Genomic DNA, 25,060 nt, shown 5'->3' with positions numbered 1-25,060 from the left:
CTGAGATAAGTTTAAATATCTGTAGGGCAAGGGAACTTAAAGGAAAACTGCAATAGCTGGTTTCCATTTTCTGAACTAATGTTTACTAGATTTCCTATTTAAAATATCTGCATCAGATTTTGCACATAATGGTCTCTGTTCTAACTGGCTTGATGACAGTGAACAATTTTGCTGCCATGAGAACTGGCCTTTCTCCCACATATTGCTAGGAAGCAGGTTGCACAAAGGAAGTTAATGTTTATTATTAGAAAGTCTGGGAAAGGCATATTCTTCTTGTAACGTGTAGTAAACTTTTAATAGATGCTCTAAAATTATTTTTGCCAATTTAGTTCTTGGTAAGACTTCTAGTTTTCATAGCTCTGTGCCTTTTTTCTTTTTTTTTCTTTTTTTCTTTTTTTTTAGCCATGTTTACACTTTAGAGGGCAATTAAGACTTAATATAAAAACCATGGAAGAAAACTTCCATTGAGATTTGAGATGGGTCAACCCCTCCCCTCCCAAACAAGCCCTCACCAAATCCCCCAGGGTATATACTTTTATTTTTTATAAAGTCATAAAGTCTTAGGACCCAGTAAGTTCCCACTTGGTATTTTTCAGATCTGCTTAGGTTTCTGACTTGCATTGCTGAGGTTGGAAACCGCTCTTGAGTGCTTTTCTGTGCCACTGGGCTCCAGCATTTGAGCGTAGTGAAATGATCCCAGTGTAATATATAGAAAACTTGTAAATTTAATGATTATTAAAGCAAGGCCTGAATTTTATTTACTTATTTATTTATTTTTGCCTCCGTTGCAGTATGTGGATGTGCAAAAGCCAGCCTGGAGAACAGTGACCTTTATTATTAGTTCATAGCTCCTATCACCCATGTAATAATAAATTACATTATGACATTAAAACCCTTGAATTAGGCACAATGCGTGCCTGGCAGATTGTGGTTTTCCTTTAGACAGAAACATCTTTGGTTTGTAGGAAACTGGCTGTTAGTACAAGAGAAAAACATGCTCTATAGAGATAAGGACAAAGGTAGCCAAAAATGCATTCTGTGCTCTTTTGGGTTAATAAAGCATGGTCTTCACAGACAGACGCAGGGGAGCTGTGAGCCTGGCAGGGACTCCCTGTGCTCCGTTGCAGTGTCAGGCCCATGTGCCTCCTGCAGTCCCCCTTGTTGGGCATACGGTGAGCTTAGCTAAAGTTACTTTCCTGAACAGAAAGCGTTTTTAATGCGCTTAGCGCTGGGCTGTAAACAGCCTCAAAAGTTAGGAATTAACAATTAGAAAATACTGCAGGGTAAGCTTTCCTGGAAATTCAGCCATGGGTATCCTCTGCACAAAGTCAAAAAGTAATAGACTTCATTTTTAACTTCACACTTGAATTTCATAGTCAAGAACCGCAGTGCGTCTGTCAGGACATAAGCAAGAAAAAGCACTTTCATTTATTTTTGAAGGAGTCTGTACCCCTCGATGCAGAGGAGTTTGTGTTTCCCATAGCCTTATTGCATTTGGATGCCTCAGCAGTACTGTTTGTTCCAGCCTCAGTGTGGATTATTATTGGAACTGATTTTCAAACCTGTCTGTTGTCTGGAAAATAGCTTCACCAACAGAGATGCTCTAGAACTTTTATCAATAGTTCATTTAATATGAATTAATGTTTCGTAACAGAGGCTATGTGTAGGCTATATGTGCTCTAACCCTTAACCTTCTGCTGAAACTTAGGACAGAAGACAGTTCACTTGTCTAAGGTCTGAAATTTGAACTGCTAAATTCAGGAGTGCAATAATTTTTTCTTGTCCATCAGCACTTCCATCATAACAGTGCAATCACTTTTTTTTCCCCAAAGCATTTGAATGACTGATTCTGAAATACATTAGGACAGAAGAGCAAGGTAAGGAAAACGTTCAGTTAGATGCACAATGGTGCCATGAACAGATGCAGCATTATTAGCTTTGTTTTGTTGTGCATGTGCCCAAATTGTGAACTATGTAGCTGTGCAATGGAGTCAGTCCTCTGCTGAGCTCCATTAAAATGCTCTGGGTCGTTTTTCTTCACAAAGACTGAAAGGTAGAGTTGAAATCTGATTGATAATGCAGTAGGAACTGAGCGCAGTGCGATGCGTTATTCTTAACTTGGCACCATGCAATATATATATACATATATATATATATACACATATATATATATATTCAACCTGAAAATACAGGCTTGATCAGAACTTCATAAATGCTACTGGGAAATTGTTGTCTTAATAAGGAATGTGGTTTAATAAGGAATAGCAAAAAAAAATATAAAAATAAACCAAACAAACAATGCAGCAAATCTAAAGGGAAGAGCACAGTGTGTGTGAGCCACTTTACTTCCTCTTAAGATTAGCACACAGACCTTTGAGTGGAGCATCTGCCAAGGGGTGAGTTTTATTGGAGCTGCAAGCAATGGTTTAATAGGGGAAAATCAGAGATTTGCAGTGAGATGCTCCTTTGGAAGGGCAAGGTAGCATAATGGCTACACATGGTCCACACTATCGCTGACTAGAATGGAGGTGCTGTGTATTTTCTTAGCTGTTACGCTGTCTGATCCCTTAAATTAAGTAATTTCGGAGTTGGTGATTATTTGGGTTACTACCAATAGATCCTATGAAGAGACAGCACTGGGAATTTCCTAGGTACTTTCTGCAGGTGATACTGACTTGGCATAGCTTCTAAAACTGTAGGACTACAAGCTTACAGTTAGCAATGGGACCAGTTTGATAAATGTTAGCTCTTTTATATAATAAATAGAAATGCACTTTTAGACTTAATTTTTTTTAGCTCTAAGGATAACGAGCAAATAAGTGAGTAGAGCCTGTTATAAGTAGAGCAGCAAAGGGAGCATTTGAAGCAGATTGCTTTGCTGCCACTGCTAATTGTGGATATACTGTGATGCCTTTAAAACAAGAAACTATATTGCAGGGTAATATATCTTTCAATACATAGGCCCTTTAGTTTACAAAACAGTTTTGTCAGCTTTGACTGTGCCAATTCATTCTTAACTCTAGAAGCCTGGCTTATTTTTTATCATGTACCACTATCAATAGTAGTTTTTATTTAAACTGCAGTTAAAACTTGCTTCATGTTACTAAAAGGTGTCTGCTCTTACACCTGTGAGAGGCAGAAAGGCTCTTGTTTAGTTCTTTTGTCTTGGGATAAGATTGCTGACTGCAGAATGAATAGAACCACACTGGGTGTTCAACATCAGGAGTATGTGGACTTTTTTAGGGAGCCATTGCTGCTACATTTTAGGAAAGAAGGTACTATTTTACTTGCTTACATCTTTTCAATTAAATGCCATCATAGAGATGGAAGGTAATTACTATGAGGCAATTTGTTTTTGAGCAGAGGACCGAAATGCTGAATTTCCAGCTTATCTGGCAGGTAAACAGGTGAGAGGAGACTTTTGAAGTAGGGTCTTAAATAGAAAGTCTCTGGCCCTCAAGCATAGCTATGGCTTGAAAATAAAAAGAGAATAATCCTGGGCTTTGTTACTGAAAGACTTGTGTATACCTCATTTAAATAGCTTTGAAAAGAATGTATTGATGGGTGGTAGTGTAATTTCATATGCACAGTGGAGTCCCAGTGGAGAGTTAGTGCCTTATGCTTTTATTAGTAATCTTTGCTAAGGTTGAGCAATGAGTTCTCTCATTCTTGGCATGTTTCCTACTAATTTTAAATGAGGGGATCCCACAGGTTTCTTGTTAACATACTAAATCATTGGTTTAGATAGCTGCTTTGTGTAGTCGGATGTGATATTTGTCTCATTCTGGAATTACCATAGGCAGTGTATGTATGCCAGGATAGCATGCAGGCATTGTTTATTGTCTCTCAAACACATCCAGAACCCAGCTGTCCTGGGGTTTGTTGCTTCCTAGAGGTTTCCCAAGTGAACTAGTAAAGGTAGTGGTGTCTGTATGATTTTTAGTTGACGTGTAGAGTAGGATAATAAGGATGGCTTTGTCTTCTTGCTGCTAAAGTTCTTCCTGGTAATCCCAAAGTCATTTCAGTCACATTTTGGCTGGGTGGAAGGAGAACAACTTCCTTCTATCTTTGCCCAATCTGTTTGTTTTTTTGTTGTTTTTTTTTGTGTTTTGTTTTTGTTTTTTTGCAATGACTTGAAGTTATGTGAGAAATTGCATGGCCAGCTGGTAATTCTCAAGATGAAGGGCACACTTTGGTTGGTGTGTAAGGCTTGTTGGCATCCACATCATTATTCCTGTAGCTGTGTTTTTCCTCTCAGAGTCGACAAAAGTTGCTTCCATCTCATGTGTCAGCACAGTATTCATGTATCCGTGTGCCTATGTGTGTGTTTCTGTTGTGTGTTCTCTTTGTTGGTGTTGAGTATTTATTAATTAAAACAAGAGTGGTAAGGTTTGGGCTTGGCTACTTCAGGCTCTGCAGCCACCGTGTTGGCCTTTATCTCTGTTACTGTGTGCAGTTTGGTGTGTATTTATTATCAGCCCTTTACAAAAGGGCTCGAGTACCTGAGTAAAATACATGCAGCTATTCAGATTTATCAGCTAAAACAGCAGTCTGTTGGATTGAAGCTTAACAGAAGCAAACCTCTTGATGTTGTATGATGTTTCGGGTGCCTTCAGTCGAAATCTAAATTGAAATTGCAAGGGAATTGGGCCAATTTGGTTCATAAAACAAACAAGATCTTTGTGACAGGATCATCTGAGAATTCTAGAATGAGAGTGATTTTTTGAAGCCAAAATTTATTATAACCTCAGTGAGTGCAAAATGTTATTTATTTTGACATGAAGAATGCTGGTTAATTTGATGTTTGCTAATTCCTCCCCTGTGTTAATATCCAAGGGATGCAATTAGAAAAGTTTGTTTTCCTAACATGCCTTAATAAACAATATGATGTTCTTACTTAATGATGTCTCATCAAATGGCCTCAATGTCTTTAAAGCTGGCTTCAGTCGTGCTGGGGGATCTGGAGGAGCGACCAGGGAAATTCCAGGATTGCTTGACAGGGGCACCGTGTGGGATAGGAACTGCATAGGCAATGTCCTGGAAGAGGCCATGAACTGCTTTGCCGAAATGCAGAGGCAGACAGAGGAGAAATTTCGCATGTGGATAGAAAAGCTAACCCGTCTTGACACGGATGAAGAAAGCAAGCAGCAACTGGAGCCCAGGGAACCTAAAATGCAACTAGTTGGCCAAAGAGTCCCCCCTACCACACAGTCAGGGGCTTTCATACAGATGCCTGATAGCCAAGTACTTCCTCAGCAGTCGTTTAACGCTTATGTGGGCTATCAGAATGTCGATGCTACGCTAGAGTTTCCAGCGACTTTTAATAACAATTTTCCACCTATCTTTCCAGAGAATGGGAATATTGCAGAGCCTGATTTGAATCAATCATAAACTCAAAAATAATAATAATTATATATATATATATACATATATATACATCTCGTATCTTTGCAATCTCGATGTTACTTTGGATTATGCTAAAAACAAGGTTTGCTTTTCATATTTATTTGTTTTGTTTTTTGATCACCATGGCAACGTTGTTTTAATTTATAGAGAATATATATGTAGTTTAAATTAAAAAAAAATACAACAACAACAAAAAAACAGAAAAAAAAACAGGAAAAAAAAAACCAACAAAAAACAGAGAACAAAACACAGCATACCTATGTGCATGTGCCAGCACAGACACCTGTAAAGGGAATGGGGGGGGGTGGGGAAATGCTGTAGGCTTTCATCTCCTGACTTGGGAAGATATAAGTTAGAATCCTCGTTTAAATACTCCAAAAGCCATAGAGCTGCGTTTGTTACAATAGGAGCGTTTAGACTGTTCATGCAAATGCTCTTCTTGCATGTTAAAACATTTATAATAAGGAAGTAAGTTTTACGTTTAAAGGTGTACCCTAGAGGACCAGACTTAGATACAGACCCATAACATTTCCTTAACTCTGTGCTCACTCCCAAGTTCTGCAGCTTGAATACGGCACACATTGCTTTTTCTTCTTCCTTTTTCAGGCAGAAGTAATAAATAAGCTTACCCTTAAAGATCCAGCTATCTATAACCAATGTGAACAACTGACATTTTGTCTCCCGTTCAGTAGATCATTTCTGTCCGGAGTTTTTATTAATGTCACTGCTGTGTTGCATATGGCATATTTATGGAAGCAGCTGTCTTTTACAGCATGTGCAAAAAATATGCACATGTATACATATGTGTGTGGTCAGTTTGGGTGGAAACCATCTCTTAAGTTTAGGTATCTGCTTTGCTAGTTCTGCGGATCTCTGGGAAGAGAGAAGCACCTGCAGAGGATATCCCCTGACAGCACCTTCCTCTTCCATGAGTTATCTCAGCTCCCAAGCAGATAAGATAACTTTGGGCTAGAGTTAGGCGAGATGAATCACACCCAGAGTACGTGTGTGTGCACGCATGACCCCTGCACACAAAGCACTGTTGCTTCCTTATGTATATACAAGCAATCTGCATCCTTCATGCTGCAATACAAATAGCGGTGTCAGTCCTGAGGTAAGCAGCCAGTGGTGGACGGGTTGGTTCTTTGCACAGGGGTTAAAGCAAAGGTGTGACAGACAGGTCAGTAAGCACTGTGCTGGTCCAAAAGCGTGGTTTGCTGTTCTGAGTCAGAGCCAAAGCTTCTGATCCATGTTGGAATGCCACTGAGATGGTTATTTACCTGTGACTGGGAATGCCAGGGCATTTAGTTTCATTTAAATAATACGATAATTTGCAATCGTGTGGATTATTTTTTTTTTTTGTACTGATAGTTATCCTGAATAGGCAGGCTCAAAACTGTGATGTTTAAAGTAGAATTAATTTAAAATATATATTAGAAACCTCTATTTAATTCTTACTGCTATCGCTACACACAGGGATTGTCGTTCACCTCTCCAGCAAGGCCTTCCTTCACGTGAAGTAACTTCTCCATACCTACCAAAAATGTGTATTCCTCATCAGTTAGAACTTGTTAAACGATTCTAATGCAAATAACATAGAAATTGTGATAAAGGAAACGGAGGGTCTTTGCATAGGCATAGTTTAAGTGAAGAGAACACTGTAAGTCTCTCTAGGCTCCATTACTTTGGTTCTTATACATCAGTCACCGCTGATAGTTTATTTCTTAAATTATTTTAGTGCAGTTCCTTTTCTTTCTGTTGGAGTTTAGCACTGTGTCTTCCGCTGCTCTTCATTTCTTCCTTCCTGAAGTAGGCAGGTGTTTGTAGGTTTGGGATCAATCCCATAAAGGAAAACCAATAAATGCTTTTTACTCTCAGCGTTAACACAGTCATGGGTGCTTCAAGGTTGTTATTTTCTTCCATTTTTTAATTAATACCTGATGCCTTCATTAAAAGAGAGCTTAGAGAGCTGTGTTACTCTCAGAGGACCTGCCTGGAGGACTGTGCAGGAGGTGACTTTTAAGGACTGGAATAAATTCCTTGCAGATGACCTTGGTGCATAATTTTGATACAAAGATTTTGATACAACCTTAGGAGAAAACTCCCTCATCTGAAATGGTCTGCGTTTTTAACTGACCTGTAGGTAAGCCTCACGTGGGTTAATTTATGTTAATTGCCATTTAATACACTTGTTTAAAATCGAGATCCTTTCAGGGAAGAGAATTTACTGCTATGAAAAAATAATAATAATAATAATAATTAAAAGTCCTTCTGTTCATAGATTTGCTATGTATACCTTTATGACAATGATAAGAGCAGCATATTTCAAAGCATGACAACTTTACAAGCCTTCCCATGCATGCAGAAGCAGCTTTTTGCAGTGACTGCTTTCTTTCCACGCGCAGGCATAGCTTTGACTCGGTGTCTCTGTAAGCATGCCGCTAACCTTTTTTTGATAAATAAAAATAGTATATGTGGAGAAATTAAGTATTTCCAAACAAATTTCGTAAGGGGATCTGCTTGAACTTATTTTTTTCGCTCAGATGTAAACTGGCTTTTATGTACTGATCTCATAAATGGAGATTAACTTTGGGGATGTAGCCAGTGAAATCTCTGCCAACCTTCAATATCTTGTTTAGTATGTTGTTTTTTTTCTTTTCTTTCTTTCTTTTAAAAATGGAAACCACATACATCAGAGCCTTCAGCTGTCCTGACTCCCTACAGAGCACAAGTTAGGGTGTGTGAGGGAATACCTGCTCTGTTGTAGGGATGAGGTCCCCGTTGTCTGCTCTGGCATCCTATGGTCTGACCCGGCAGGAGCATCCAAAGTCTTTGGAGCACCATAATGCAGTGCCCTGCAGGCAGCAGTGCTAGTGCTGTCATGACTCTGTGTGTGTGTCAGGTTGGGCATCTCTTTGAGCCAGCAGCTTTCAGGGCTCCTGATAGGTAACTTCAGATTTTTGTTGTTATTATTTTTGTTCTGGAGGACTGGAAGTGTTCTTGCTGTAGTACGTGACTGCGGTTGGTTTGTCGTGGTTTCCATTTTAGGCTTATTTTCAAAGGGCTTTCACTAGAAACTTTCAGGGAGTTAGAACCTCTTTAGCTGAAATTTTAACGTCAGTTCTGATCTCATCCATTCAAGTGCTTCATTGAAGGAGTCCACCTTTAAGGAAATAATCTCTCACTCCCACTTGGAGATAGGATTTGAATGTCCGTGTATGTTCACATCTCAACACGTTGCTCCAAAACCACTGAGTTTAGCAAGCAGAAATGAGTAGGAGTTTTGCTCGGAGGTGGGGAATCAGATTTGGAATTTTTATATTTTTCCTACATTTTATACATCAGAATGGAGCGAAGAAACATTTTTGTTATTGCTTCTTAAATTTATTACTTGCAATTTTATGGCTTGGAAAGAGCAAATGCATCAGGCTGGATCAGCTGGTGCAGACAGGCAGAGCTCCAGTGGCCCATTCAGATTCCTGGATGACCATTTTTAACATCAAATTATGCTGAATTTTCAGGGCTTAATTAGGAAATAAATACATGGTTTTTGTTTTCTTTTTTTAAAGCAGTGCACAGCATTAAAAAAATAAAAATAAAAATTCCAAGTCAGTATTTCTATTGCAAAAAGTGGGGGAAAAAAAACAACAACCACCCAGCAACCCAACAGCTTAGACCTTTGGGCAGACTGTTCTTTGGTGTGAGGGCAGAATGATCCAGGTAGAGGTACACACCTGTATTGAACTTCATGGTGTCCTGTAGTGCTGTTGCAGGGTTGTTGGGTTGCTTTATTGGAGCTGCTAAACTCAGGAGCGGAGGACCAATCTTGACTCCAACGAACTGGGGTTATACCTGGTGGTTACTTTGCAAACTGAAGCATATTTATGTTGTGACAGATGTTTCTCGTTGATGTATTTTGTTTCTTCCTGTTTCTCATACTGTAATTGTCACCAAAGGAGTCGAGAGTTAAATCCTAGCCCCATTAAAACCAGTGGAAAACTTCTACCCGTTTCAATGGGGCTAGCATTTCACCTCATGAAAAGCTGAACTTGCTGAGCAGCTTTTTGGATGCAGGCTGCTTTAAGGGACCCCCTGCCCGATGGGAGGTGCAAGGTGGGATCCCTGTAATGATGGAGGTCTCCATTGGGAGCACTCGAACGACTTGTAGAAGTGAAATCCTCAGGCTTGTTGATGAGGATGGACGGTGCTTTGCAAAAACACAAAGCTGGAAACAGGTTTTTCTGACAGATTTTAATAGTCTCACGGTGTTGGATCAGCGCAACGAAGGCACATGGAAAACAAGCTTATTAAATTAGAAGTGATTTTGAGAGCTGTGTTAAATCTCAGGCTCGCCAGGCAGCAGTGAGCCTGGATCAAGTGCTGTATTGAGCCCTGCTGTGAGAGGATGCAGTGTGTGCTCCCCAGATTTCCAGCTCTAAGGATTATGATTCCAAATAGTGATGTTTTCTGAAGAGGTGCATCTGCTCACCTGCCCTGTGTGGCTGTAAATTGCATTCACACAGGGGTATTCTGCTCTCATAGCGATGCAGGAGCTTGGTGCGAGTGCTGTCGCAGTGGAAGAGCTCTGAGTGATACATCTCCTTCCACAATTAGGTGCTCATTAAGCAGCACCAGTGAAAACAAGCTCTGTCTCCGTGTGAAGCACACACTGCTGATATTCTCGGCCATCAGCCACATGCCTTTGAACGCACAGTGAGAATAACTCAGTGTCCCTCTGTGCAGTTTGGTGAGACGAATCCAAGCTATTTTCCATCTGCTCATCAAAAAGCCTGAGAGAATGTGAATGTTGGTCAGCAAGACTTGCGTTTGAGATCTCTTCTGGTGTGATGCATTATAAGCAATCCAGTCTGAGAACAGACACTTGATCATGTTGTTTTAACTTCACTGTTCTGTAGTTTACTGTGTGAAATGAAGGAAACTGTGAAAGAAACTGATTCATTGATCCTTTTTTTGTTGTTGCTCACCTTATGATTTTAGGGAGAATGTTGTTACACTACTGTTGTTTTTCTTTTTAACCGTAGTGACCATGTATCCTTCGCCTAACCCTGTACATTTTGAAATGTAACTCCTGTAACCTGGAATAAATAAATAAACCTAAATAGCAATGAAGCGTTTCATGTTGCTAAACAACATAAAGGAAGCAAAGGTCTCCTGCCCCCATCTTCCTCTGGGGACTGCAGTAGAGGCAGCTGGTTTATGCCATTGAACTGCGAGTGCTCTGGCTGTACTGTTGGGTCATGTCTTAAGTAAGACCAGGTTTGCAGCATCTACCTGGAACAAAAGCAGCATTTCCTTTAGCCCTGTAGTCTTAATGTTGAAGTCATTCTGTTCAGGTGAAGCTTATGGATGTGTCTGCTGCCAAACCGTTTTCACTTACAGTGAAATCCTCTTGATCGGAGCTGCTGGCATGCAAAATCTCATTGCCTTGCTTTCTGCAGTGATAATTGGAGCTTTTGATTTATGCATGCTTATTAAGGTCCGTTCTTTGTTTTGCATAATCTCCAAGCGAATGTAATTCTCTTAAATCCATGTGAGGTGTAAATGATGGTGTTTGGGAGATCTTTTGTTCTTTTAAAATGTCTCAGTATTCTCTTTTTTTTAATATAAAAGCCAGCTCAGCTTAATTAAGAAGCAGCCCTTGCTCTTTGGGCTTGCACACTTACCTGGGTCCCTCGATGCTGCCTTTTTAGCTTTAGCATGTTGCTAGAAAGCATCCCCAAGCACTGTTTTTAAGCTCAGTAATCTTCTAGTTAAAATTAGTCCAGTGATTGGAGGGGAGCGTTGTTTTCAGCAGCACTGAGCTCCCCTCCCTGTTAGCCCTGAGCACATCTCTGCATGCCTTGGTTCCCCTATTGGGAAAACGAGGTGAACAGCCACCTCAGAACCCTCCGAGCTCAGCAATGGAAAGCTTTGTTAAGTATAAAGGACTGTAATTATTACTGTGGTTATTACAGTATGTCTTCTGCACATTGGGAAGCCTTGCGGTGGTGTGCACGCCTAAACAAGGCTTCACTTGCTGACTCCAGAAGGCAATTCTAGTCACCACAATTAGGCTATTAATTTTGGAGCGATTTCCATCGGGATTGTCCTCTGGAGGCTTCAGCACTGTAAATCCCATCCCAAGGGCTGGCAGTCATCTTGCTGAGCTTCAGCATTGCAGAGGTTGGTTGGGTACCATGCTGAAGCCTCAGCTCCGGTGCTGGGGTGGGAGGCAGATGATGGTGAAGTTCAGACCATCAGCCTTCATCATCCGTTCCCATCTGAGAACCCCCAGAGTCCCTCCATCCAGCAGTGAGCTGAGGGTTCCGTGCCCAAATCTAAGACAGCTGAAGAGCCAGAATGGCTTTCAGAGGCTGAATTCCTTATTTCAGGTTCTGATGCCCGTTGTTTCCTACAATAAACTGCCCCGCACCTATAATCAGTTATTGCAGCACAAAGTTAACAGTGCTTCATATGGCATCGCTGCTTATAGTTTTGACAAGCTCTGTAAGTTAAGGCAGAATTGGACACTCAGAAGCATTGTCCCTGCAATGACCTCTAAAAAAAGAAATAATAAATCCTCACGGTCTTTCCCTCCTCCTATTCACAGTAAATGTCAACAGCCGTATTTTGCTGCTGGTACTTATTAACTTTCAGCCCTTTTCTTTGTCGAGCGTTTTGTGCTTTAGTAGTGGATTTCAGCCTATCACCAGCGAAATGCACATTTTCCATCAGCCTTGGGTCCTCTTGCTAAAGACTCCATTTAAATTACTGAAGAGCAAACTCCCTAATCCTGCTGCATTCAGCTGTGATTCCATCGTGGTTTTGGTTTTTTGCCCTTGTATTTTCTATCTTTTAACAACTGGTTATGACGAAGAGCAGCTCTTTGAAGACAAACTGATAAAAAGCATGGATCTTTTTACCTTTTCAACCTGAAGGCATTTTTTCAGTTCTCATTTCCCAGCTGAAGCCATTCGCCCTTATTCCTTGGCACCACGCCGTTGCTTTGCATCACATCATCAGAGTACGGTGTAGTTGGCCAGCACTAGTTTCCTAACTTAACCCCTGCTGTCCTGTCCCTGTGGCATGCAAAAGGAAGCAGGCTTTTGGGATTGGGGGTATTTTATAGGATTATTATTTTTTTTTTTTTTTATATGCCTTTGCTGCAGTTCCCATCTTGGTGACACAACAAAGCATTTATTGCTTATTTCTTCCTATGAGTGTTGAATTTCCTGGGGTTTGCTGCTTTTACCGTGGCCATTCGCTGGTGGTAGGTTTGGGAAACCCTGGCACCAGGGTCCTTTAACTCCAAATCTGCTTTTGAAAGGCAAGGCTGAGAGAAGCACAGACGGTTCTTTGCTTGGTTGCATTGTTAATAGGCAGCTTGCTTGTTTGCAGAGCTTTAAATTGGTGGCTCGTAACGCTGACAAATATAATTACAGGATGTAAATTATATTGAAAATATTTTTGTCTGTTTGATGTATACTAAATTTAAGCTAAGTTATAAGGTGTGCTCTTTGGAAGTGTGGAAGATACAAGAGTGGAGCTACAGATAACAAGTTTATGCTTGTATTTCCTACTGATGAAGACTTTCGCACAAGTTATTTCTATGGGTAGGTGATGAGAATATCACTCTGCATGTATATACATTTATTATACATTTTTGCATGATTATACATGTAGGAGTGGTACAATTTTGACTTGAGACTATTGGTGCCTTTTGTCCAAATATAACTGTACTTGTGCAGACTCGTCTATCTAAATCAAATCCCTCTTCTGTTTTTGGAGGTATTGGGAAGAAGTGAGAGAAACAAAGACTCAAAGGATCAGTACACAGGTCTTGAAATTCAGATAACCCGCTTCCAGAATGGTCAAATAGTCAATATTGTACTTGACCCTCGTATCTTCTGCACTCGACCGTTTATTTTTATGGATCATATTATACATGTTCACGCTGAACTCTGATGATAAGACTGAAAGGAAACATCCCACTCGTGACTCGGTCCAGTTGTAACTTCTGCCTGCAATTCAGCCATCCTCTTGTATAAATAACTTGCTGAAAATCAGCCAGCTCAATTCTGAGCTTGGAAAGCCATCGTTTTGTCATTGCCTTTTCCAAAGCAAAAGATTACCTTTCAGCTGATTTATCAGGATTTCTTTTCCAGTCACAATCATCAGCGTTTCACGTTGCGAACAGATTGGTCTTTGATACATTGGCATTTAACTACTCATTTATTTGATTTGATTTGATTTATTTATTTTTCGGGTCTGTTTTAAGTTTGCAATGTAATGTTTTACAGAGTCGTTATTTTGGAGGCAGGTCTGATTTTTTGGGGGTTTTGTTCTGTCTTTTTTTTTTGTTTTGTTGAGAATTTCTTTACACCTCGTTGCAAAACTGAAGCCATACAACTTAAGCAATGTGGCCACCCCTTCCATGCAGTGTGTTGCTAATGACAATTGGCTTTTCTTAGAATATTGTGTTGAATTACATTTCAGGGAAGAAGTTACTTAGGAAAGCCTTACTAGAAACAGCTCTTCAGATACCTAGATTTGAATCTTACAGTTCGTTGCATTCTTTCTGTATTCAGCAGTAGACATTTGCTCCTTCTAAATCAGACCAGTCTTCCCTTTCAACACAGCAAAGTGCACTTGGGCTGGAGGAATCCCAGGCATATATACAGACTAGAAGGAGCAGTCCTTGAGAGGAGCCCTGCAGAGAAGGACCTGGGGGTCCTGAGAGATGAAAAACTGAACATGAGCCAGCAGTGTGCTCTTACTGCTTGGAAAGCAAATGGTATCCTGGGCTCCATCAGAAGAGGGGTGGCCAGCAGGGACAGGGAGGTGATTGTCCCTCCCTGAGTCCAGGTCTGGAGCCCCCAGTAAAGGAAAGAGAGCTGCTGGGGAGGGTCCAGAGGAGGGCTGAAGGTCCTGTCCTGCTCAGCACATATTTAGTGTCCCATTGGGGTGACACTGTGTGCGTATCATGTAATAATGAAGAGTTCCCCCCAGGCATGCAACTGCCAGCGCTCCTGTGGAGCTGCGCTAAGTGCAGTGCTTTGGCCCAGAACATTTCTGCATTTCATGCTGATTTCTATGGCTGAAGGCTGAGCCCAAACAAAGTTTTCATTCTGCCATTTGAGGAACAAGAACTCCAGCCGCTGTCACCCACTCTCAATTGATAAACTGTAGTAATTAGCTGAGGCAAAGTGTCTGAATTAAGTGCATCCTTTCAGCATTAGGATATTCATCCAGTCTCTCTTTGCTCCTTCATTTATCTTGAATTCGACTTTTTTTTTTCCTGAGCCTCTTCCTTTTCTAGTCTGCATTCCAGTGATGGGGGATTTTCAAGACTCAAAAAGAAAATACACCACTGTAATAAAAGGGACCAAACTCACCTTTTTGTTACCCCTCAGTAATTGACTTCAGGATCATAGAATGGCTTAGGTTGGAGGGGACCTCAGAGATGATTGAGCTCCAGTCTCCTGCCATGGGCTGGTTGCCAGCCACTAGATCAGATTGCCCACAAAGACATCCAGCCTGCCCTTGAGCACCTCCATAGGGGTGTTCTCCTCTCACAAGCCCAAGGCTATTTGCAGCTCCTAGGCACTGACAACACAAGGAACTTGAATACACATATTGAGGCCAGCCAGACTAACTCCACATCCCCACTATGCTGTGTGCAAATACTTGCATAAATGTCCTTGTCTGCCCCTGTAAGAGCATGAGGTTTGCCCAGGAACTCAGATTCACTTGATCACCATTTGTGCCATCGTAATAAAATTACACAGCAAAGATACCATATAAAAGATCAGTTCATTTTTGTTAATGCTTATTCAGTTGCTATCGTTTATTATTCAAATATTAGGGACTTAAGAAATTCAAGAAGAAAACGTTATTTATAACTACCATTAACGTCTATTGAAAGCAGTTATAAGATACACTGCTTTTATACAAATCACCCTTATGGCTTCCACTAATCATGCAAGCAGTTCCCTTTCTCTCTCTCCTCCCCTTCTATTTGGCAGCCAAAAGCACATATGGTAGTTAGGAGAAAGCATATTTATCACTGCACACCATAGATCTGCTTCTTGCTAGCCTTCATTTTGGAAGACAAAGCCCAAAACACTGGAGAAAAATTCCCCTGTCCCTGGTGGGTTGATGCTTTGTAAGGAAGTGTTAAATTAGTGTTATTGCAATTGGATCACTCCTATTAGAAAGTTAGTTTTATTCAGACAGCCCTACAATAACGTAAGCCGTAGATTGAGATTACTTGTAAAATTCCTTAATCAGATGGTTTGACAAATTTGATGGCCTGTAATACAGCGTTTATTTTAAAATGAAGGTTCTCTCCTTTTGGGATTGTAAATGTGACGCTGTCAGATACGGAGATGTTTATGTGCTAATGTAAAAGATAATACAGATACCACTGCCTCATCTTTGTGTTTTCTGTCTATATGCAAAGGTTAAAATGTCTCTGTAATCAGGCTGTTCATTATCTGAAGTTCAGAAATTGATACTGATTACATTTCTTTAAGAGCCTCGTTAGGGGATTGCTTTAATTTTTAACTTATTTGTACTTCTAAAGGTGCCTTTTACTGTATGCTGATGTCTGACAGCAGCTGCCTTTCTCTCCCTTTGCAGATGGACCTCCTGTTGTAGCTCATTATGATATATCAGACACAAACTCAGACCCTGAAGTGGTAAACGTGGACAATCTGTTGGCGGCTGCTGTGGTGCAAGAGCACAATAATTCCTTGGGAAACCAAGACCTGGGATCTGCCTGGGGAAACAGGGAGCTGCTGGATGAGATGGGTGCTGATGCAGGTTGGTTTGAGCTCCCTTCCTCTGGTGTTCATTCCTGCTTCTCACTCAGTGTGTCCACCTCCCATCCTTTCAATGTTTTTGTGATCTATACAGCTTTAAAAGCACCTTACCCATGCAATAAAACAGTATAGGTGCTTATTGAAAGTGCCTGACATTTACTCCAACCAACAACCGATAAAGACTGACAGAGTTTCTGACACTGGGTTTCTTAATAATTTTCTTTTCCCCCTCTAATTAGTTAAGTCTGGTTTGTTCTGTTTGTTTGTTTTCTTGTTCTGGTGGTCGTGGGAGTGTTTTCCTGCTCCCTAATGAAAGTGAGCTACTCTCACTACTGAATAGTTGATTATGATGACCCAGATAGCTGCCAGCTAGTAAACCAATCATCATCTCATTTTAATTATTGTAATTGTCTTTATATATCTTTTTTGGGGTCTCTCTTGTCTTTTTCACTCTGCAAAATGCAAGCATTCATTTTTTTTCCCTCATGCCATCTGCATTTTTAACATACTCCAGAAAATTGGACATTCCAGTTTCAGATAAATACAAAGGATGCAGAGGTGCTGCTCGTAATTGGGCTTCACATCAGTGGGCTGAATCCTCCTACAAGAAGGCGAGAGCAGGAATAGAGTGGAAGGCTGTAAAGAAGCTCCTGGACCTCATAATGTTGCTCAGATCCACTTGGCACACAGGAGCTATGCAGTAAGATGAGGTGCTCCAAGGTCTGGGTGAGAGCTGTGTAAGCAGAGCACTCGTGGGGGTGTTTTCTGTTGACTTCACCCCATTGCCCCGAATGCCTTATAACATAATGCCTTCCTTGCCATTCATTTTTGGTACACCGTTAAGGTTTTCACTTAATGCTAGGGCATGGAGGCTTGCTCATGGTGGAGCAGAGCTTTGTGTTTCACTCTGTGTTTTAAACACAGGCTATACTGCACGCCTCTGTGTAGCTCTGAGCTGCTTTTCAGCATCCATAAAGCTTAAGCAAATACAAATGCGTAGCACATTTTGAAAGAGGTGTTCCATTATCACCTAGTGGAGAGGTTCTCTTCTGGAATACAAAGGACCTCTGCTGTGTTACCTTTGCTGCATTCTTATTGAAGCCTAATACATAGCACCGACTGTTTGGTACTTCATCAGAAAGAAAGGAATGTAAGGAAATAAAAAGTGAAGATTTCTTACCAAGCAGCATTCCATTTTCCTCTTTACGAGTACGAAGCTGTGATGTGGGTAGGAATTTGTCATCCTTCCTCCTATATCCAAGGGCACAAACTTCTGCAAGGATGAGGTTACCAGCTAAATGGATCCCTTCAGGAAAACCCTTTATCCTTGAGCCAATGGGGACATGTCCAGGCAAATTCATTCCTGGTGCTGGGAAACCATCCATAGGGACGAATCCTTTTTCTTCCTGCATACGCTTTGCCCCAGAGCCTTGTACCTCAGTTCACTGCTGACTGTATGTCTGTCAGGACCGGCCTTTCCTTATACCATACCTAGGACTGCACGTTTGGAATACGGAGTTTTCACATCTTACATCTCCTTCCCAAATTAATCTCCAGCCAGTATCTAGCTTAGGAGGTATTAAGTGATGAGTTCCCGTGGGAAAATAGCAACATAAGTTTAATCTATGTGAAGAATCTTACCAGGGCACACTATCGCATCTTTGTGCACGGGCAAATATTTTGGGTTGTTTTGCAAGTTGATGTTGCAGAGCAAACAAAACGTCTCCTTTGTGCGTCATCTTAATGTTCTTGCAAGGATATTAAAAGCGTAGGCATGTTATTAGGCATGAAATTTGTATGACCAGAGGCTGTAAATCTGCCTGCGTGCTCTAATCCCGATTTGCACTTGGCTACATGTTGTAATATTGACTCTGCTAATCGCGGTTTCTCCACTGCTAATTACTTTATTGTCTGAACTTAAAGCTGTGGCAATAACCCAGCCTTTGGGGGCTCTTGGTAATGTCTCTGGGGACACATTTAAAGGCTGCTTTGCTTTCTGCTCTGGGCAGAGGTTGCAGAATGGCATGCATCAGTCCTAGCAGTTAACATATAGCAGACCAACACCAATGCCTCTTTCCCAACCCTGTCCACCAACGGCCTTCATTTTCTAAAAGAAGGAATAGGGTGCTCACTTTGTCCCTCTGCTTCTCCTCCAATTTTTCTGGGTATTTCAAGCAGCCACTAGAAAGCTTTCTTCCCTTTAGCACATACAATATAATATATAACATAATATAATCAGCTAAATTCAAAATGTCATGCCCTACAAATGCTTCTTCCCCCACGTAATCCAATATGTGAGTTGTTCCCAAGCAGTTGGCGGTCTCAGCTCCTTCCAGGCTGCCCAGCTTCTGCCAGGTTAGTGCTAAAGGGTGACAATAAAGCCCTTTGTAAACACAGACTGATGAATTGGATAGCTGTTGAGGAGCTGTCATGAGAAAAAAAGGATTGCTTTCAAGTATTTGTCATAATAATAATAATGGAACAGATGTGAAGCAGTGTGGCCAGAAATCAGTGGTTTTGTTTTCTTGTTTTCCCATTGACTGTCATCTCTCGGTTTGAGATGCCGTATTTCTGTTTTCCTGGTGTCTGTGATGTTTCCATCCATCCTGTAGGTGTAGTTTGCCATAGTATCACTGGGTTTGATTTACTGATTGTCATCTTGCTGTAATTCAGAGGCTTAGGTGCAGTCTAGCTCTTAGCACTGATTTAAAACAGCAGCTGGAAAGCCTGATTACACCTAGAGGTGAGAAGTGTTCCTGACACAACAGTATGCCTCATTCACATCTGTGTGACAGCACCATCAGTAGAACTTTGAGAGCTTTTCCGATCGTGGTATTCCAATCTTTTTTTGGGTTAGCTTGAGAAAGACCCTTTCCAGCTCATTTCTGAGTCATGCAAGCTGTTAAGTATTGTGTGTGTTTGCATTTGTCACATCTATAGGTCATTTGGAGCAAGGCTTCCTTGCAAGTGGCAAACCCACTCCTGGTAACACCAAGATCAATGAAGAAATCAGCATCACTTCTTCTGACAGCGAAGTAGAGATTGTTGGAGTTCAGGAGAATGCCAGGTATGAATTCCTTTAACTTCCTTTGTTCGGTTTTAATATTTCATTAGTTGCATCAGAATATCTGATTCTGTTGCCAAGAATTGCAAACTTCCTCTTCTCTAGTTATCCACCTGTGGCTGATGCCCCAAAGGTAGGGAGCATTACACTTGTTTTTTTCCTGCTGTCCTCGTCATGGTGACATCAGAATGTGGTTTTCTATAGAACTGTTATCAATGTCATATGCATTTAGATTAAGCTTGAGATTTTATACCAAATATTAACGGGCTAAACATGTGAAATATTAAAATATCAAGTACTGAGATATACCAAGTTTATAGACACCAGGAAACTGTATTAGAAGTTCAGTTTTAGTTACATACTGTGAATATTCCAGTACATAAACCAAAATAATGATGTCGGTTCTTGTTTCATTCTGAAATACTCACTTAAAGCATGTAAACAGTTTTAAACTTGTTTAAATAATCAGTCATTGTAGAAGTAAAACTGCTGTCAGCCTTTCAGTGGCTGATGTGATAAGGTTACCTAAAAATCAGCTCCTTAAGATGCAGGTTAAGTCAAAGCCTCCAACTAGATCAGAGTAAGAAAGCCAGAGGTTTCTCTCCAGGCTGGTAGTTATCAGTCAAAGCTGTGTAGGCATTTTTTGATGTCTCCCTTAGTCTTTAGATTAAGCCTTTGCTTGGCTTAAGGCAGTATGAACAAAAACAACAGAAAAGGGGCTTGTGGAAGAAGGAACTTTTCTCCTTAATTCCTTCTGCTTTTCTTGAGGAGAGGAAGAAGCAAGGTGTGCAGGACCCAATTTCCTGCATAGGAGGTTGCACAGATAGCGTAGATGCAGTCCAGCACTGCTGGATATAGGAAAAAAATGAAATATTAAGGTGGTAAGGGAGAAGAGATTTAGTCTTAGCTTGTAGAACTGTGACAGCCTTCTCATTGCTCAAACTTCTGCCTGAGGTTCCCACATTCTTGCTTTTTGCCTCACTCACATTTGTCATGTACAAGAATGGGAAGTTAAAGTACATGCAGATCTGCTGTTTAAAACCAGGTTTAGTAGACAGGGACCAAGATAATTTCAGCAAAGAAAGATGTATATCACACCCTTCCTGTGATTTCCTTTCTTTGTGTCACCACCCTGTCATTGATCAAAGAGTAGTTCCTACAGTTTCCATTGAATATTTGTACATTTGGATTGTTCAAATCCTATTTAGAATTTTATTTCTCATGCAGGTCCAGGCTTGCAGTTATGAAGTATTGATGAGCTTCTGACAGGGTTGTCATTTGGAAAAGGTTTAGCTTTGTCTGCCATCTCTTGTTCTTCAGACAGCCAGTGAATGGGTGCTGGTTCTCATCATTAAGATTATTCCTTGGCATTCATGTAGGACATCAAGTCATGCTGTGGATTCCCCATCCCTGCAGGCATTCAAGGCCAGGCTGGATGTGGCTCTGGGCAGCCTGGTCTGGTGGCAGGGGACCCTGCACATAGCAGGGGGTTGGAACTGGATGATCCCTGTGGTCCTTTTCAACCCATCCATTTGTGTTGCCTTTGCTGTCTGCTCAGATGGAAAGCACGAGGAATCCACAGCCTCCATGGGCAACCTGTTCCAGTGCGTCACCACTGAAATGTGCTGAAGTGGGGCTGTGCCATTAGCAGGAAGCATCTCCCAGCATTTCTGTGAGCCTTACCTAAGATGACCAAAGAAAAATCAAGTGTCATTGCTGTGTTGTTGTCATGATGCTGTCTCTTTGTCCTTACTGGAATATGGTGTTGATTCTGACCCTCGCTTTGTCTCCTTTTAAGATTCCACTGAGTAAAACTGCCGGCTGAATGCTTCTGAATAATGGATGGTAGTGCACATGGTGGGACAGCACTCCCCAGGATACTGGAGATCCATGCATTTACACCTGGTGTCAGAATCCAGCCCCTCTCCCCTTTTTTCCCAAAGGATGACTTAAGTCTGGTCTCAGCTTGGTAAACATACAGATCAGTGGCTGTTTTAGATGGCATGGACTCTACAAATGGGAAAACACCAGTGAAATATTGGGGAGGGCTGATTTAATAAGACGCACGAGGGATGAAACGCTGCAGCTAAGAATCTTGTGCCTGTATCCAGCTGTAGCTTTAATGCTTTTTGCTTTTTGCCTTGTTACAGGTATGTTCATCCAAGGGAAGGTGTGATCCAGAGTGTGTCTTCCTGGAAGCATGGCTCGGGCTCACAGTACCATAACGCTCAGCAAACACAATCATGGACACCTGTGACTCCCCAGCAGAATTGGTCTTCGCCCCCAGAAGTAGTAGACCTGACTCTGGATGAGGATACGAGACGCAAATATCTACTGTAATGCCGTGTCACTGTATTTCTGTCCCCATCTCTCCTCCTTTTGTGGCACAGAAGTCATAGCTTCAGTTTCAGAAGCCCCATTCCTGGCATTATGAGTCTCAAGATCATGAAGTTGTTCTTTTTAGATTTCCATAAGAATGTGGTATAATTTCAATATCACTTAAATCTTTTTTTCTTGTTTTTTTGCCTCCTAAAAGGAGGATTCTTCCCAGTATTAAAACTGAGTAGCTCCAAATTTGAAACACATCCATATTTACTAATTTGAGTGTTAGTTTGAAGAAATCACTGTGTGCAAAGCTGTGTCCTCCCACTCATCCCCTCCTCCAACTACGGAGCGTTTTAAATTTATCAGTATATTGAGTTATTAGGTAGCAGTTAGTGTTTTGCAGTGTGAGCATCAGTAGTTTTGAGAAATGCTTTGTCCTCACTGATTTCAGTGGACCTGGAGGTATTCAACACTTTGAAAAACTGGGCCAGAAGTATTTTTACCTGAGCTGATTTGGTTGTGTTACCCGCCGGAGGGACTGTTTTTAATACAAAAGGCCCACAACATATGCACTGAACAGCTTCTAGTTAAAGGACTTTTATTTTCAATGTAATTAATAGTTTACACTATTTTCAGTGCTGACTCTTCTGTCTACTTGACTACTGTGTTTCACACTGATCATGTCCCACGGCTTGTTACGGTTTAGAGCAGCAGTAATAGAAGCTGTCTAGCAGCTGTCCATTGCAAAAGCACAAGAACATGACGAGTAATAAAAAGACCCAACATCGGTCTGCTTTTTAAACGTATACAGACTTTTTCCCTATTTCTGAATCTTGCCTGGAGTAGGGAAGGGAGACATAGTTGCTCCTAGTCTTCATTTCTGCTATTGCTTTTTTACCTCGTTGACCATCTCAGAAAGCGTGTGAAGCCCCAGTCTGGCACAGCACTTTAACAGATGCACGCCAATTAATCCCTGACAGTCTGCTGAAGTTGTGGGGCCACTGGGGAAGTGATAGAGTCTGTGTCCTCAGGGCTGCCCAAGAAACACATATGCGTGGCACTTGGGGACTTGGGTAGTGAGCATGGCGTGGGTAGGTTGGAGTTGGACTTGGGGATCTTTGTTGTCTTCTCCAACCTATGCTTCACGTGCTCCAAATTCTGCCCCAAAAAGGGTATTGCTGGATCAGAGCATAAAGCTGTGGTCTTTTTTATAACCAGATCTGCACCGTTTCCCTGCAGCTCACGTCTGCCATCCTAGTTTTGGAGTTGCTTTTTAGGGTACAATGCAGGAAACGCTTTGTTTGCCTGACCGAGACCAGCAGAGCTGCAACCTTGAGCAGGCTGCAGTTTCGGCAGTACGTATATAAATTATTAGCCCTTATCTGTCATTTTGAGCCTTTTTCTCCAGGCAAAAACCAAAGATTAGATTTAGGCAGGATGATATTCACTTTAAATGTCTGTTGTGCAATTAAAATACTCCCTTGTATTCAGAATGTTCCTGATGGAAACCCTTACACGGTTCCATTCGGAGCTTTTATTCTTGCCTCTTACGGCTGAACAGGGGATAGTTTTTATCATGGGGAGTTACGTTTCCTTTTTGTTTGTTGTTTTGTTTTTTTTTTGTTCTTAAATTCGTTGGGCTCCCACCGGTTTTTCTCTGCGAGCCAAAAAGAAAATAAAAACAGAAAGAAAGAAAGAGAGAAAAAGAAAAGAGAGAGAAAAGAAAGAGACCACCAAAACCCAATCAGTGTCAGGGTGGTTGGCAACAAAGCGCAAGTTCTGTTCCACCATGTCTTGTAGAGATCAGTTGCAATGAAAGCTGCAGGGACCCATCGGAAGTCCTGCCATTAAAAATGCAAACTATCTTGAGTGTGTTGGTTATTATTATTATTATTGTGTTTTTTTTCTTAAAGTTTGTATATTATGTGACTTCCATGTATATATAATATAACAACTGTCTCCTAACCAGACTTCCTCCCATTGTGCACTGTGTTTTGTTTCAACAATCCATATATTGTAGTCCGATGCAGGTTTTCTTCTATTTAAGACACTACGTATTTTCTTTTGTCCTCATCAGATCTGAGAAGGGTAGTGGCCTGAAAAAAACACAATCACTGGATAGATAGAGAAGTGTTCTCATTTTGCTTTTTTTTTTTTTTTTCCTAATTATTCTTTTTTTTTGTATTAAAAAAATAAGAGCAAAAGGTGCCTGGGTAGTTTTGATCTTCTCAGCAGGAAAGTGAAATGTTCAGCCATTGTATGGCCAAGAACCAATGCACCCAGGGCTTGATCCAGAACCCGCTGGAGCTGATGGGGGTTTTCCCCTCTGTTTCGCTGTGCATTGGCTCACGTCCTTCTTGGTTCAGCAGTTCCTGACTTGCTCGAGTGTGAACCTGGGATCTTTTGTAGTGAAGACAAATAATTGCTTAGAATTTAAATGTTCAAAACATGCAACTCTAGCTTAAAAAAATAAAAAAAAATAAAAAAAAAAAATTAAAAAAAAGGGAAAAAAAAAAGAAAGAAAAAAAGATTTTACTCTCGACACTCGTTGTTTAGTTCTCATTTTCCATCGAGTATTTAATGGTCTTTGAAAGAAAAATAAAATAAAATTAAAAAGAAAAAAAAAAAAGAATAATAATTAAGCAAACAGAGTGTTATATATATATATATAAAATATATATATTTTTGGTGCAAGATGAGACCTTCTGTTTTTTTGAAACAACTCTGTAGCATAAAGGTTAAACTATTTTAAGACTAAATAAAATAGAGTGTATTATTTAAACAAGGCTGTCTCGTTGGATATTTCTTCCTCCTGTTTTCAATCGGTGCGCAGCTCTATGTGTCACCCCCCCCAAATAATCCCCTTCAGCTTCAGGATTGGGTTACAGCACTGCAGGTGTGGGAGGATGAGAGGTGATGCACCCCCAGCACCCAGGAGATACCCACAGCCTTTGGACGTCAGCATCCTACAGCCTGAAAAGCTTGAAGAGGGAACTGCAAAGGTTCTACTGAGCTGATTAGTTCCCTCCTTCCCTTGATGGTCTGCAGGCTGTGTCCTCTGCTGTTTGCATCAGTGCAGTTTGCTGACTTACTGTTTGTATTTCCCCTCTTTAGGTCTGTAGGCTGTGGGTACCAGCGTCCTGTGTTTCCAGAGCAATGCAGGGATGGAGCTTCAACACTCCTCTCTTTGCAAGGTCAGAGCAGCAGCAAAATGCAAACTTGTGGCAGACAAATCCTGTGTTTGCTTCCAGGATTTGCCTTTGATGCAAATAAGGCAAAAATGATGAAAAAGGAAGAAGTTTTCTCTGCAAAATCCATTTTTCATTACTGCACAAAAGAATGCAGACCTGCAGCCTGGCTTGTGCCTTTCCCATTGGGTTTCTTTCCTCTGAGCAGCTCTGACAAAATACCCCATCTTGTGCTGCTGACAATCACATCTGCT

General features: G+C 41.0%; 1 protein-coding gene across 6 annotated transcripts in view; it reads left to right on the top strand.

Moving 5' to 3' along the window:
* Positions 1 to 24,232, top strand: part of CZH18orf25 (chromosome Z C18orf25 homolog) — a 41,328-nt gene extending 17,096 nt beyond the window's left edge. For 4 of the 6 annotated variants that reach the window (XM_015848190.2, XM_015848192.2, XM_015848191.2 and 1 more), the window contains 3 exons: positions 16,048 to 16,230; positions 19,170 to 19,296; positions 21,444 to 24,232. In XM_015848190.2, coding sequence (XP_015703676.1) covers positions 16,048 to 16,230; positions 19,170 to 19,296; positions 21,444 to 21,633 — 500 coding nt within the window. In that variant the 3' untranslated portion in view covers positions 21,634 to 24,232. Of the gene's footprint in view, positions 1 to 4,936; positions 10,533 to 16,047; positions 16,231 to 19,169; positions 19,297 to 21,091; positions 21,263 to 21,443 lie in introns of those variants that run through there. The other 2 variants (XR_001551866.2, XM_015848194.2) reach the window with 2 other exon arrangements.
* The last annotated feature ends 828 nt before the right edge of the window (positions 24,233 to 25,060 follow it).

Source organism: Coturnix japonica, chromosome Z, assembly GCF_001577835.2.
Source record: "Coturnix japonica isolate 7356 chromosome Z, Coturnix japonica 2.1, whole genome shotgun sequence".
NCBI lineage: Eukaryota > Metazoa > Chordata > Aves > Galliformes > Phasianidae > Coturnix > Coturnix japonica.
Note: the sequence above shows the minus strand (reverse complement) of the source record. Positions and strands in the feature narration are given on the sequence as shown.